Raw genomic sequence first — 16,228 nt, 5'->3', positions numbered from 1 at the left:
TCCCTTCTTCCCTTTTCTCCCCTCTCTCCTCCCTGATGAAGGAACAAAGTTCCGAAAGCTAGGAATGTAAATTTTCAGTTCTGTTTTATGTGTATCTATCGGCTGTACTGAGCTGAGGTAAGTACTGGCCAGCCCCTCTATCTCCTTGTTAGTATTTGTTTCACATCTTATATGAGATTTTCCATTAATCATAATAATTGATACAATGGGACCTATCCTCTGCCATCAACTTCATGGTGGTTTGCAGAGTATGGATGTAGATGTAGACACCCTGATACGTGTTTGCAAATACAGTGCAACAGAAGTCACTGTCAGCACGTTTGCCGCGCGGAATTAGCCGAGCGGTCTAAGGCGCTGCAGTCATGGACTGTGCGGCTGGTCCCGGCGGAGGTTCGTGTCCTCCTCGGGCATGGTTGTGTGTGTTTGTCCATAGGATAACTTAGGTTATGTAGTGTGCAAGCTTAGGGACTGATGACTTTAGCAGTTAAGTCCCATAGGATTTCACACACATTTGAACATTTTTTCAGCATGCTTTCATCCCATTTGACTGCATTTGGAACTTAGAGCACAGATATTTCAAAAGAAATAAATGGTGTGCTATTTCTTCTTTTGTACAGAAAGCTCAAAATGGAAATGCAGTTAAAAAAATATTACTGAGGGACATGCAAGCCTGCAAATCTGTACACGAGCCAGCCCTGGTAGGAAGCATGAAATGTAAGAAACAAGACTGATCGTAAAAATATTTGTACAGTATAACCCTTCTTTAACGTTCCTGCAATTAACATTTTCCCACTATTTATGACATTTTTTTTATCATTCCTGTCAAATTTCCTATGCCCACAATGTTAATTTGCACCGAATTTTGTGTCAACATATTTATAATTTTCCAGCGATTTAAGCAGTAGGAAAAAATGTTCGTGGAGAAAAAATGAGTCTGGCATTATGTTGGCCATCCAGTAGTCTTTACAAGTATTATGTGGTTAAGTTTCTTGACACCTGGACACACTACTCAGCGGATTTGAAACGGTAAACATGTAAAAGTTGGAACAATTTGTGCCATATCTCCTGCCGCTGCTAAGCTCTACTTGGTGTGGTGGCTGATGGGAGTAACTAGGTTCGTTTGAATGGAGATATCATGACCAATCACAACCATTTCCAAACTGTCTCTACTGTGCAAACGCAGTTTTGTGATTGTTGTGATCACTGTGACACCTTTGTCAAACCACTTTTAGTGTGTTTCGGTGTTTGGCCACTTGGAGCGCTAGTTGACACCGTCATTCACTTTGCATTGCTCAAATGTTTCCAGTTTAAACACAGTGCAAGTTATGTATTTTTTTCATGCTGAGAAAAACGTGTTTCAAGGATTTATTCTCATTGTCAAGTGAAGTATTTAGGTATGTATTTTTTGTGCTGTTACACAAACAAACAATGTAAATGATAGTTTGCACGTGTGTGATGATTTTCTACATAACTGAGGAGGCACAGTACCTGATAACCTCAAAAAGATGAGTACAGTGCAAGAGACGCAGAATAACACATATTCAAACACCACACAAAATACTTATGTACATATTTGCACTTGACAACAAGAAAAAAATCTCGAAACAAGTCGTGTTAAGCATGAAAAAATATGTAACTAGTGCAGTATTTCATTATTTAAATAATGAATGACAGCTACAGGATTTCAAAAACATCAATTATGACTTATGAAATTGAGTCATACATTCCTACTTTCCCCATAGTTATCAGTTCCAGTTACATCAGCAGTTTTTATTAGATAACAAACTTTTACTAGATAATAAACAAGTCTTTTGATGCCCGTTATGTACATATATCATACATAAGGTGCGAAAATGCAAGAGGGTATCCTGAAAACGTTATTTCCCACATTTTCCCACATTTTACACAATTTTTTGAAGCTCCTTGAGAAGCATAAAAGCTGGGTTTCATGGCACTTAGAAAATATGTTTGACTGGCACTGGTGGCCCTCAAGGAAGGAGTCCAAATATACACATGCAAGACTATTTTTACAAGGTTGGGCAGGAGTTATATGTGTTTTACTTTCTGACGGAGCACAAGAACATGTCTACAGTAAAATACTCACTCAATGCCACTGAGTTCAATTTTGATGAAACTTGTCACAGTTTTACGGTCATAGTTTGCAGTCAGAAAAGAGGCATGTAAATGTACTGATCACTGTATTAAAAACACTCTCTCACTATAAGACTTCAATGCTATTTATACATATGCCATCAAAATTACCTAAATAACCACACATATTAACATACTAGCAGACAAGCCATCACTTGGGCTGAGGGAAGGGAGGGGGAGGGGGGGGGGAGGAAGCGGGGAGAGAAACAGAGAGAGAGATAGAGAGAGAGATGAGAGAGAGAGAGAGAGAGAGAGAGAGAGAGAGAGAGAGAGAGAGAGCTGCTTCTTCAGTTATACTAATTAGTTGCTGTTTATGTTTTATTGCTAGCTTAATATTTATTTGGCTATCATAGTATTCTTCAGAGAAGAAGGAAAAATAAGAAAAAAAAAGTGAAGTGGCATTTTTGAACAGGAGTCCCCATCTGGGGTTGGGGTAGGGGTGGGAAGTTGAGCTGCCTGGTGCAAGTCTTTTCGTTTGATGCCACTTTGGTGACTTCCATGTTGATAATTATGAAATGGGGATGGGGACAAACACAGATCTAGTCCCAAGCAGAGAAAATCCCTGATCTGGCCAGGAACTGAAACTGGGGCTGATCGAGAGTCAGCAAACTGAACCACGACGCCATGAGCTGCCACCTTCAAACAAAATTATTACCTACACATGTAACACCTCCAAACAAAATTATTACCTACACATGTAACAATAGGACAGTGTTTACAATACACCTCCATTGACTTTAGGTAATTACCCTACTCCTTTCAAATACACATGCAGATGACGGCCTCCACTTAAGAATATCCCAGGTTCATTTACTCGACCTGATACAGGTTTTGTTAAACAACCTCAAAGGTCTCCTGAAATTTTTGCTTACTTATAACATTGGTAGAATAACATGAAAACGTAGGAAAAAGCCAAAACAGCCCTTCCAGAAAATTTCCAACTGCCAGGAGAAACACTGCAAAAATTTATATTTCAAAGTAAATTAGGCAGTGGATCTGTGTGGTATTTAAGTTTTTCCTCATGCTGAAAGAATACACTTATTTGACAATTACCAATGCAACAATAGCTTGATCCTTACCTTGGACTCTGTGGAGATGCAAGGGCAGGTGATGCAGGATCAGGCAGTGTCTGTGACATCTGTGCTAATTTGCGTGCGCACAGGTACGCTAATCGACGGGCTAGGAGTTCTGACTGAACATACTCATCAAGGTACTGAAGAGCGAGTGGAAGCAATAATCGTAGAACTCCATCATCTGTGCTGCTCGAAGAACGCATGCGGTCCAGAAGTTCCAGCACCCACTGCAGAAACTCTTGTCGTTCGAGAAGGCCCTCCTGCTTTGCATAATAACAACATTTTTTTTAATTGTAAGCTTTTGCTACCAGAAAAGGCATCGATTTAAAAATTCAACACCATCAAAATAAATTACACATTCAATATTTATATTTCTTATGGCTGGAACATCAGTCTTCACGAACAGTATAAGGTATCTCAATCTATTTCCTTAATTAGTGGTACAACTGTGCTGTCATGCTCCTGTGCAACATACATATGATGACAGTGTTAAGTATTGTAGTGGTGCAGCAAGATGGCTGATCACATGTCCAGTTGGGTGCCAAAATGTACCAGGGTCAGCGGTGCAAGACCACTACACAGGGGTGGAAGTGACATTCTTCTAGTGGTCGAGACAACGATAGCTCTCTCAGCTGGGCATTGTGGGTTCAATGGGTTGGCAAAGGCTACAGGATGCTGGCATAAGGAGAACGTGCCTGCTACAAGGCAGATGGCATGCCTGTAAACTATTTAGTACACCAACAAGTTAAAGCATTTACAGGCCTTTGTCTGGTGAGGGGACCCAATGCCGACCCATAGTGTCCATGCTCCATAGGCATGGTCAAGCATCAATCTTGCGTCCTACAGTGGCAATCAGCAGTGACAAGAGGACAATGGCCACTGCTGCCCCAATAGTGCCATGGACTTGTACAGTCACCGTACCTTGGTAGTGTTGCATCAGATGCGGCAGCCTTACATTGTTACACTGCTGACAGGGCAGCTGCATCCTACCCCGCTGTAGTACCAGGTGCTGCCAGGTGCCCAACGCCTCTGTGACTAGGAGGGCAATGGTTTGACCCTTGCCCCATCCGACAATGACGTGCACCAACATGAAGAACATTGGCGGCCTCACACCAGCAGCGTACACAGCAGATGCTGACAGGATGGCAGGCTGTATCAACATGCCCACCCTGGCAGGACTACCTGCTTTTATACAAGACAATGTAGGTCTTATTGCAGTTGAGGTCATGTGCATCACACACCAAGTGCTGTTGAAATACCCTGAAATGCTGGTTATTGCCCTAGAACCTGGGTTGTAATTGTGGAAATGTTGGCATGGCATAAATGCTGAACTTGCAGGTGTTGGTAAGCATTCTTATTTCCTTATTGGGTTCTGGCTTGTGCCCACACTGCTTCAGTATGTTTAATTAGCACAAATGGATACAGGTCATGTAACTGTATAATGTAACTCAGTACAGACTACATATTTGTCAGTTAATTTGGTCGGACAGGTGACAAACAGTTGAAGATATCACACTTCATGTTGGTTCATCACATGTGATTGTCCACAATAACTAGTATGATGTTTTGACATTGCATGTTTGTTTACACACGATCCCAAAAATATTATCCCCTGAAGAGATGGTGATCAATCCCACCGTCGGACGTGCACACTACAATGAACAGATGTGCCCACATAGCGAAAAGAACAATAGAAATTTATTAGACAGTACTTCAAGCAATACAACAGAGAAAAAGCTTTTGAAGTTTCAACTAAAAGATTGTCCTGGTCTGATAAGGGTTGAGACCAAACACAGTGACAATATCTTGAATGTATAAGCCACACTGTGATGCTAACACAACCACTAAGTACAGTGTCCATCCTAAAAGGGTAGTACTGACATAGTCAGAAAACTTTTGTATGTGGGCATAATCTGCGATTGAAGCACTTGCAAAGATTCTGTGGTCTGGACACAGTACGCAAGATTGCAGGCTCCAACTGGTGTGCACTGCACTGTGAAGAATTGAACTCTAACTGTGGAACCACTTGCACGGTCGGCTTCTGGCCCAGAGAACCATAGCTGCAAGCTCCCAACACCAACTGCCTGGCGAGGAGCTGAGTGGCATCCTCTATAGCTGTACAGAGGAAGAATAATAGGAAACTGCAACATGTGTCTTAGTGAGGCGAGCTATCACTGTATCCAGCGCACTTGGCACCACCAGATACCGCAATGCTTGCTGTAGACACGATGTGCTGTGGCCGAGTTGCAGGCACCTTGGTTGAGTGGCAACTCACGACAGTCTGCTGTTTGGTTGGTGGGTGGATCAAAAGCCATCAGCCATGGCTCCTGCATCCCTCTTGCCTATGGAGGAGATGCTGCTGCAGGCACAAAGGATAGCCAAATAAAGGGTAACATGACAGCAGGAGAAAAGTTGTAGTCAGCAGAGGGAACGAGGTGCAGTCAGCGGAGGGGACAAGGTGTGGTCAGTGGAGGGGACAAGGTGCGGTGATAGGAGGGGACAGAGGACTGACTGATGCTTCCACTGGACCAAGACGAGGAGGTCACAAAGGGGACAGGAGGAGAGGGCACAGGAAGCCCAAGAGAGGAGATGAGAGATTGGGGGGCTGGGGGGGGGGGGGGGCATCAAGGAGGCCGGCAGACAGGGTGCTGGTGGCACAAGAACCTGAAGAGGTGATGAAGACCGAGGAGGAGGAACTGGAGACTGAGGAGGTGCTGGGGCCTGTGCAAGTGATGGAGCCAAAGAGGAATAGCACACTGCTTGAGCTGCAAGAGGAGACAGAAGACAATCAATGGGGGCAGCTGTGCGAGGAATGTAGGCCATAAATTCAAGGAGGCAGAGTCTGTGTCGAACACACCTGGGCCAAAGCAATGTTGGGACAGGCAAGCTGCTGGAAGAGAAGCTTGGAGGTATGCTGTAATTGCCAGACTGAGGGCAGAAGCTCTGACGACATATCCCACACTTGGAAGTGGCACTGTCACTGCACACTACACGAAATGTATGTGGAGCAACAGCTGTATAGACCACCCTCATGACTGCACAAGCTGAGTCCGTGGCAGTTCCTGTGCTGGATCAGCCATGACAAATAAGTATATGATATCAGTCAACTTGACTGACAGGGGTCTTCTTGAACAACTATTCAGTCACGTAATGTCCAAGAACCATGAGAGCATAACCGGAAACCACTGAACAGTCTAACTGGCCGCAGAAATGCACAATCTCAAATTAACGAATGTTGAACTGTCTGCAGCTAGCAGTGATGAATCGTCTCTCTTAACATTGTTTTACCACAGACAGTTACCTCAACACAAATGAATAGCACACAGGACACACAGTAATCGATGCCCACATATGTGGCTAAAATGCGAGAAGCATATATATGGCATCAAAGCCATGTTCGCCTGAAAGAGTTTCTAACACTTACAGTAAAGCATTGGGAGCAGAACAGAAGCATTTAACAGTACAAGCATCTAACTCAGCAAAATACTGCAATAATAAATTAAATAATGTACACTATCACTAGCAAGGATCAAGGCATGAAAAAAAGGTATACAGCCATCAAACGTGTTAAGTGGAAACTGTGCATACATAAATGAAGATCAAAGCACTATGCCCTAAGAGCAAACAGTGAATAACAGGTAATGCACACAGTGCAAAGTCTCTCATAAAAAACTGTGTTAGCAAAGAACTGGAAAGCACGAAACAGGCAATTACTATGTGTAACTCAGAAGCAACAGACAATGAAAAAAAATAGACACAATGTCATAGAATGTAAGGAAGGGACACACAAATGCAAGTAAGCCAAAGGAAACAGCCAATAACTGGTCTATATCTGAATGTGGAGCAGAACCACAAAAAATACTGCACAGAGGGCACACAAATACAAGACAGGAGGGCTACACAGTTAAGCAAGATGACACAGGGAATGAAGTCTCGGGACCAAACAGTCATTACTAAAATGTTGCCCTCTTCGCCACAGTTGAGATGAGAGTATTACAGAAAATAAGCTTTTACCTTGTCGCCAATGCTGAATCATGCTGTGAGAGGTGCATGCTACAATGCACAGATGAGCCCAGGAAGCAAAAACAATAAGTGAACCTTATTATACAGTGCCTTAAGCAAGTACAACAGAAAACAGCTTCAACTAAAAGGTTGTCCTGATCTGATAGGGGTTGACATCTTGAAAGTACTAGCTACACTGTTACACTACTGAGTTAGGTACATCCTAGCAGGGTAGCACTGACATAGACAGGAAACATCTGTACATGGGCGTAGTCCATGGCTGACGCACTTGCAAAGACTTAGCAGTCTAGATGCAGTATGTGAGGCTGTAGGCTCTGACTGGTGTGCACTGCCCTGTAGTGAATGGAACCCTTTATTATGGGACCATTTGTGCAGTCGGCTCCTGGCCCAGAGAACCATAGATGTGAACTCCTGATGTCGTCTGCTTGGCGAGTCACATACTATAAAGCTGTCCAGTGGATATGTCATGTGGCACGCAGAGGGGAGCTAGCGATGGCTATAGCACCACTGTATTCAGAAGATGTGGTGTCATCAGATACCACAATGGCTCTGAAGCTATGATATGCTACAGTAGAGAAACAGGTGCCTTGGGATGCAGCAACCTGCAGCACTTTGTTGTTTGGTTGATGGCTGGACTGAAAGATGTTAGCCATAGTTACTGCAGATGGATGCTCAGATTCCAATTGAGAGTTATCTCACTGCAATGGAGGATGCAAAAGACAATTTTCTAAAATATGGTTCTTCCACTATAGCACCTATGCCAAACTGGTATTTCACCAAAGAAAAACACAGTCTCTCTATCTCATTCACAAGTGTGACATGGACTGATATGATTGCATGAAAAAACAGATGACTGACTTTTGGTATGATAAGGACAAACCAGGGAAGGAAGTGACAGCTATCACAAGTGTAAAATTAAATCTGTCCCCAACTGAAAAGTTGGTTTCACAACTGCAAAGATTTACTAGGTTTGTTAAGCTCTTGGTTTTATCTGGCAAGTAACTGATTTACCTAGTCATGACTAGAAGGGGGACCCAAGTAGTTAAATGTGTGTATCTAGCCTACTTCTTCATTTTCAACAATTAATAAATGGTGAGAGTTAGCTACTTAGGTACATGTTCCCTAGATCATTTGATTGGATCTTTTATTGAAACAATGTGGAATGAGTCAAGGACATATGTACCTTTTTTAGAGGCTACTGTCTCTTAAATAGAAATTCATCCATCAAATAAAATGAGTTGTCCAGAAGACAGGTTAGTTTTAAAACTTGCTTTGCTGCCTGTCATTTTGTGTTATTGGGCAAATGATCAAAAAATTTTTCTTGTTGCATATTGAACTCCTTTCTGGACCACAGACAGTTTTGATAATGGGTAATAAAAGTCATTTTTTTCTCCAGTGTTGTTGGAGTGGACATCATTATTCTCCACAGATTGCGATAAATTATTTATGATGAATTTCATTAGTAAATATGTGTATTGTGGTGGTACAATTAAAATGCCTAACTTTTTGAAGAAGTACCTACACCATTACCGCGGGTAAACACCACATTTTATTTTCACTGCTTGCTTTTGCGCAATCAAGTGAGTTAAGAAAATTATTCCCTACTGCATTATTGAGTGGAAATGTACAAAATATGTCTGCTGGATGATTCCCTTGGTTCCAAGACTAGCAGTTATAGAAAGATCAGATTTAGTTAAACTGAACTGTTAGAGATACACAGTAGTATGCTTCATCAAGTTCATGTTTTCATCAAAACGTACACCCAAAAATTTGGAGTCAAAATTAGAACAATGGAAAATCCAGGATGGAATGTAACAATATTAGAGAAGGAAAGTTGCTACTCACCATATAGCAAAGATGCTGAGTCACGATGGGCACAACAAAAAGATTCAAACAATTATAGCTACGACAAAAAGATTCACATAATTGTTGTGCCGATCGCGACTCAGCATCTCCGCTATATGATGAGTAGCAACTTTCCTTCTCTAATATTGTTACAAAAATGTGGAGTGTTTTACCACATCTACTGACTCATGTTCATATGCAACATTAATTATTGGTAAGACTCTGTTCATTATACAGAACTGGAAACAGTGTGTTTTCTCACAATTAATTCTTCGAGAAATGTCATTAAAATTGCTTCTGTTGCTTTCTCTCTAATGGGATTTATTATAACACTAGTATCATATGTAAAAAGTACCAGTTCTGCTCGTTAAATGTTCAGTGGAAGGTCATTCACATACATAAGGAATAAGATTGGACCTACAATTGAACCTGCTGTATTCACTTTGTGATTTCTCCCAAGTCACTAAAATTTTCTACCTTTTCAACATTGTTTGAATTATTCAGTACAATGTTCTGCATTCTGTCTGTTAAGTATGATTTAAACCAGATGTGTGTAATGCCATCTACACTCCTGGAAATGGAAAAAAGAACACATTGACACCGGTGTGTCAGACCCACCATACTTGTTCCGGACACTGCGAGAGGGCTGTACAAGCAATGATCACACGCACGGCACAGCGGACACACCAGGAACCGCGGTGTTGGCCGTCGAATGGCGCTAGCTGCGCAGCATTTGTGCACCGCCGCCGTCAGTGTCAGCCAGTTTGCCGTGGCATACGGAGCTCCATCGCAGTCTTTAACACTGGTAGCATGCCGCGACAGCGTGGACGTGAACCGTATGTGCAGTTGACGGACTTTGAGCGAGGGCGTATAGTGGGCATGCGGGAGGCCGGGTGGACGTACCGCCGAATTGCTCAACACGTGGGGCGTGAGGTCTCCACAGTACATCGATGTTGTCGCCAGTGGTCGGCGGAAGGTGCACGCGCCCGTCGACCTGGGACCGGACCGCAGCGACGCACGGATGCACGCCAAGACCGTAGGATCCTACGCAGTGCCGTAGGGGACCACACTGCCACTTCCCAGCAAATTAGGGACACTGTTGCTCCTGGGGTATCGGCGAGGACCATTTGCAACCGTCTCCATGAAGCTGGGCTATGGTCCCGCACACTGTTTGGCCGTCTTCCGCTCACGCCCCAACATTGTGCAGCCCGCCTCCAGTGGTGTCACGACAGGCGTGAATGGAGGGACGAATGGAGACGTGTCGTCTTCAGCGATGAGAGTCGCTTCTGCCTTGGTGCCAATGATGGTCGTATGCGTGTTTGGCGCCGTGCAGGTGAGCGCCACAATCAGGACTGCATACGACCGAGGCACACAGGGCCAACACCCGGCATCATGGTGTGGGGAGCGATCTCCTACACTGGCCGTACACCACTGGTGATCGTCGAGGGGACACTGAAAAGTGCACGGTACATCCAAACCATCATCGAACCCATCGTTCTACCATTCCTAGACCGGCAAGGGAACTTGCTGTTCCAACAGGACAATGCACGTCCGCATGTATCCCGTGCCACCCAACGTGCTCTAGAAGGTGTAAGTCAACTACCCTGGCCAGCAAGATCTCCGGATCTGTCCCCCATTGAGCATGTTTGGGACTGGATGAAGCGTCGTCTCACGCGGTCTGCACGTCCAGCACGAACGCTGGTCCAACTGAGGCGCCAGGTGGAAATGGCATGGCAAGCCGTTCCACAGGACTACATCCAGCATCTCTACGATCGTCTCCATGGGAGAATAGCAGCCTGCATTGCTGCTAAAGGTGGATATACACTGTACTAGTGCCGACATTGTGCATGCTCTGTTGCCTGTGTCTATGTGCCTGTGGTTCTGTCAGTGTGATCATGTGATGTATCTGACCCCAGGAATGTGTCAATAAAGTTTCCCCTTCCTGGGACAATGAATTCACGGTGTTCTTATTTCAATTTCCAGGAGTATATTTGATAAAACTTAAGTTTTTCTAAAAGAGTAAAATGATCTACACAATTTAACACCTTGGAAAGATAAAAAAAAATACCAACTGGCAAAATTCTATTATTTAAGACTTACAATATTTGGTGGGTGAATGTAGAAATTGCATTCTCAGTTCAGCAACCCTTCTGGTATCCGAACTGATGTGCTACGTAAATTGTTTCTGCTTAAATGTGAGGCTACTTTTGAGTACATTACTGTCTAGAGTATTCTGGAAAAAGATGTCAGCAGGAAATTGGGGGATAATGATTGTTGTCACCTTTCTTGTAAGGTGATTAAACAATTGCATATTTTAATCTGCCTGGAAAAATTATCTGTGCTAGTGATGTATTACCCATGTCACTGAGGACATTACATATCATGTAAGAGCAACTTTTCAGAAATCTGTCTGAAATTCAATAAATCCTTCATGAGCTATTGCTTTATAGAGTTTTTGTAATTCTATTAATTTCAGTGAAGGATGTTGATGCAACGTCCATTTCCTTAAAGTTATGTGGAAACTGAATGATTTAATGCTATTTTTGCTGCTAAATTTTGAAAGAGACTTAAGTACTCACTACTTGTGAATTTACAATATCCCGTATGGTTTTAATTTTATTATCTGCATTATTGATTTCTGTCAGAAAATACATACTGCTGGACATTCATGACTTTCCTTTAAAATACTTCAGCATTTTTTGTAGTATCAAAGTAACATCTGACCATGACTTATTTTCATCTTTATACAAATGTCCCTCTTCCTCTTACATGAGGTTTTAATCCCCCTGGTTGTTCAAGTCTTACTTGTTTTTGTAATGAATCTTCTGGCTAACTTCTTAGGAAAGCTACTTTAAAATACTGACACAAATTCATAATAGAATAAATTGAATTTGATATTAGCATCACTTTCACTATATAACTCATCCCCTACCACCTCTTTTAACTTACTCTTAAAATACTGTAGCCTATTCTCATTGCTCTGTACAAACTAGCTTCCGTGCTGTAAGGAGCTATGTCGTTTATTTCAATAATTGTGCATCATGATAAGATAGCCCATTAACAATTGGGTACACATTGTTGCAGCCTGAGAACTGTCTATAAATGTGTTATCCTGCTGCCTTGTTGCAAATCAGTTGGAAAATTAACTACTGAAATTAGTTTGAAACTGATTCCATTTCATTTTTCCTGTCTGTATCTTTTAAGAAATCTACACTGAAATCTCCACAAACTACTAACTGTTTCTTCTTGTGTGACAGATTTCTCATAAATATCTGAAAGTTTCCCTGCAGTAACATATCACAAGTATATGCCTCTAGATTCTGATTTGAACACAAACTGTTTGTTTCAATATTTCTGACTGTGTCTCCAATTTTTATGTGTGTTGCAACCCATCCTTTTTCCACATTAACTCTACATGAAAATGGTACTAGTTGTGCTATTTAAGTTATCCATTCCTGTGGTCACACGGTGTTCAGAGAAGCACAAAACATCTATCATCTCAGAATTTGCCACATCTTTTAGGCACACAAGAAGCTGATCTATCTTATTTTTTAGCCTCCTAATGTTCTGATGAAACATTTTAATTTTACTTTTCAGAAACTACCCAACATATTATGGTCCCGTTCTGTTCTAGTTTCTTTCAAGACTGTCTGTCAGATGTATTCAAATTAAAATTGGGGGGACATTTGATAAACAGCTCAAGATGTGTAGATGATACAACATTTACAGCACGCTGTGAAGAAGACATTAAAAGTATGGTAGTAAACAATACGAAAAGAAAGTGAAAAGGTTAGCTTAAGGCTAAAACTGAAGAAAACAAAAATTTTGACACGAGGAATGAACACTAATGTGGTGATAGATGAAGATATCATTGAGGAAGTCTACAAATACATATTTTTAGGATCAATGAAAACAAATAACAGCTTTTGTACTGAGTAAAGAAGAAAGAGGGTACAACTTGGGAAAACTACTACAATTAAATTAAACAAGTTTCTAATGGAAAGGGGACGGTCCCTACTGACTAAAATAAATATGGCTGAAACTTTGATCTTTCTCATAGTTTTGCACTGATGCGAGTAATGGAAAAAAAAGATTGCAAGAAATTTGACTCTTTTGAAATGTGGGTTTGGAGAAGGATCTCGAGTGTTTCATGGACCAAAAAAGAATAAATAAATAAAATGGCCCTGAAAAAAATAAAATCTAAACTACCTTCAGAGGTCAAAATACCTCAGATGAAATTAATGTACTTTGGGCATATTGTCAGAGGAGAAGGCTCACCAAGTACGTTCCGAAGAATGGAAGGTCAAAGATATGGAGGAAAACCAAGAAGAAGATGGACAATGAAAGCACTGGAATGACCTGGAAGAACTGACGACCAAGACAATGTCCAGGGATGTATGGAGGGGTATCGTTCATCATATCACCAGGAGTTGGAGATGACTTGATGGATCATAACAACAAATTCAAATGTAGACATATTTCTCTTAGAATGAGTCTTGTGGAATGCATCCCATAACTGCAACCACAAATGAAAACACTGAGAAAATGTATAATATGGTATCAGATTATCCATGACTACGTCCGCCCCTGGTAGCTGAGTGGTCAACATGACAGACTGTCAAACCTAAGGGCCCGGGTTCGATTCCTGGCTGGGTCGGAGATTTTTTCCGCTCAGGGACTGGGTGTTGTGTTGTCCTAATCATCATCATTTCATCCCCATCGACACACAAGTTGCCGAAGTGGCGTCAAATCGAAAGACTTGCACTAGGCGAGCGGTCTACTCAACAGGAGGCCCTCATCACACGACATTATTATTATTATTATTATTATTATTATTATTATTATTATTATCCATGGCTACAGGCATGTGAAATAACTGATACGATTTGCATATCGAAAGAATTAATATCATACATTCTACGTGCAAAATAGGCTTTTGTAAAAGATGGTTCCATACATGCTGAATGCTGACCAAAAGAAAGTGCAAAAACCATTACAACATTTGGCCTATTTTACAAAGATCCAACTCATTTAAGCGCTAATTGCTTACTGTGGTTCAGACTTGGATCCATGAATCCCTACCAGAAATGAAGCAGTGGTCAAAGGTAAATCAGTGGATGCAAGTCCGTGGCCCAGTACCAAAAACTGAAGCTGATTTCATCTGCCAAAAATATTATGGACAATATTTCCTGGAACACACTAAATCTGATGGAAAAATGGAAAAGGGACAAATTGTTGTGTACAGCCAATCTGGCAATTTATGACTTCCACAGACTGCCACATTTAAACAAATTTATGACTTGTAGTGATCCATGCCATCCATGGAAGGGCATTATCATGTACATCAAATATACAGCTTACAGTAAAAATGTGTGTGATCACACTTAGTTTGTAAACATCAGGCCACATACTATGGGAAAGTATTACTCAACAAGTGCGGAGTCTACCTCCTGGGGAGCATTTGTAATTCCAGTGGAGCAAGAAGTAATGAAGGCACTCTGGTACCATGGAAGATCTCTGGCCCCAAGGAAGATGAATATGACTATAAGCAGACTTACTATTCACAGACACATTAACGAGAGGTCTTCGAGAGAGTAATATTAGTTGTTCTGAGAGTAGTAACTTCCCACATAATGTTTAACCATTTGTGAAGGTTTACGACAATATACAGAGTCAAATGGAACCAGTCTACACTTTATTGGTGTATAGAAGCAGTGTTTTGTTTTATAGCTACTTGACTTAAAGAAATCATGGCTGGACCCTGAGATAAGTCACAAGAGTTGCAAGGTTGAATCTCTACACTAGGCTAATAAGGGAGCATTAAGGCAGTAGCGTTAGGTGTGGCTGCATGGACTTATACGTCTAGAACAGATGTTGCCCACGCAGTCAAAACATTGCCACACAAGTTAAATACAGCAGTCATCAGCCGTTAATAAACACTCTAGACTGAAATATGTTTTGTATCCAACCATGAGGTTTTGGCAGTCCTTTACAAACCTCACTTCAGAAATGGCATCTGCAAACTGGATAAAGGATGGACGAAGCGCACTGACATAAAAATGTACTATGTTGAAAACCAAACATATTTGTTACATATAAGAACATGGTCTCTCACTGGCAGACTGAGAAATTTCTTCCTGCCCTCTTACATTTGCTCTTGTAATAAACCCATGGCTTTAAAATATGCAGTAAGTCAGCATGGAAATTTCAGTAAAAAAATGTCAAATCTTATCAACACATCATCTTTTACCCAGAATGGAAATTTTAAGAATTCCTTGATTACTTCTTACTACAATGGAACAGTTTACATTATAAAAAAGCTTCTTTCAAATCATTTCAATGTCAACTAAGTAGGTAAAAACATTAAAGCCACAGAGCAAGCATATCATAAAACAAGTAGCTGGACTGTAATTGACATATTTTGAGTTACTGGTATAAAATCTCTATGCACACAAATCTTTATTATGTTTTGGAATCACAACAGCATATTGCTTGGCAGGTACTCCAATAAATATAATTATGTTTATCTTCCTGACTGCTCATCAATTGTACAGTAAACAAAAACAGAAGAAGAAATGTAAGAAAAAACAAACCTCATAAAGATACTTGGCAAGTTGCACGCAGTAATGCCACTGCCGTAAGTTGGTACGTAGTTCATCACTCATGGAGGAGCCCTGAGTTTGTGACTGCGATGTCTGAGAGGCAGGAGAAGCTCCTGGCTGAGTGCTTGCTGTTGTCGGCGTGGAGCCTGGACCCCCACCTCCTGAACATGACTGCTGATAATATTCTTGAAGCTTTGTTAACTGATCCTTCAGGAACTTGATGAGTGTTCCAGTCCATTCTGCAGACAAATAAATAAGCTTAAGGTGAAGTGTTCAACTCTGCAGACTTTTATAAGGAAAAAGAAGTTAAAACGTAACACTTAACTTCACATAAATAAAGTCAATTGAGAAACAAGTAAATAAATCTCTAGAGGTTTACCTGAGTTTGAAAGGTGCTTCACTGTGCATCTCCATTTTTCCAGCTAGTTGAATTGTACAATAAACAGATTTGTGGGGCATTTGGATGTGACAGTCGCCCAATGTTTGGCTGTATGGAAACATGAGGGCAGGAAGACTCATCATCAAGATTGCAGT

General features: G+C 41.4%; 1 protein-coding gene across 1 annotated transcript in view; it reads right to left on the bottom strand.

The window, feature by feature from the left end:
* Nucleotides 1-16,228, bottom strand: part of LOC124774951 (mediator of RNA polymerase II transcription subunit 12) — a 365,571-nt gene that overhangs the window by 326,244 nt on the left and 23,099 nt on the right. The window contains exons 7-8 of the mRNA XM_047249660.1: nucleotides 15,686-15,933; nucleotides 3,231-3,484 (exon numbers count right to left, since the gene is read on the bottom strand). Of these exons, the coding sequence (XP_047105616.1) occupies nucleotides 3,231-3,484; nucleotides 15,686-15,933 (502 nt within the window). The remainder of the gene's footprint in view (nucleotides 1-3,230; nucleotides 3,485-15,685; nucleotides 15,934-16,228) is intronic.

The sequence above is a fragment of the Schistocerca piceifrons genome, chromosome 2, assembly GCF_021461385.2.
Source record: "Schistocerca piceifrons isolate TAMUIC-IGC-003096 chromosome 2, iqSchPice1.1, whole genome shotgun sequence".
Classification (NCBI taxonomy): Eukaryota; Metazoa; Arthropoda; class Insecta; order Orthoptera; family Acrididae; genus Schistocerca; species Schistocerca piceifrons.
Note: the sequence above shows the minus strand (reverse complement) of the source record. Positions and strands in the feature narration are given on the sequence as shown.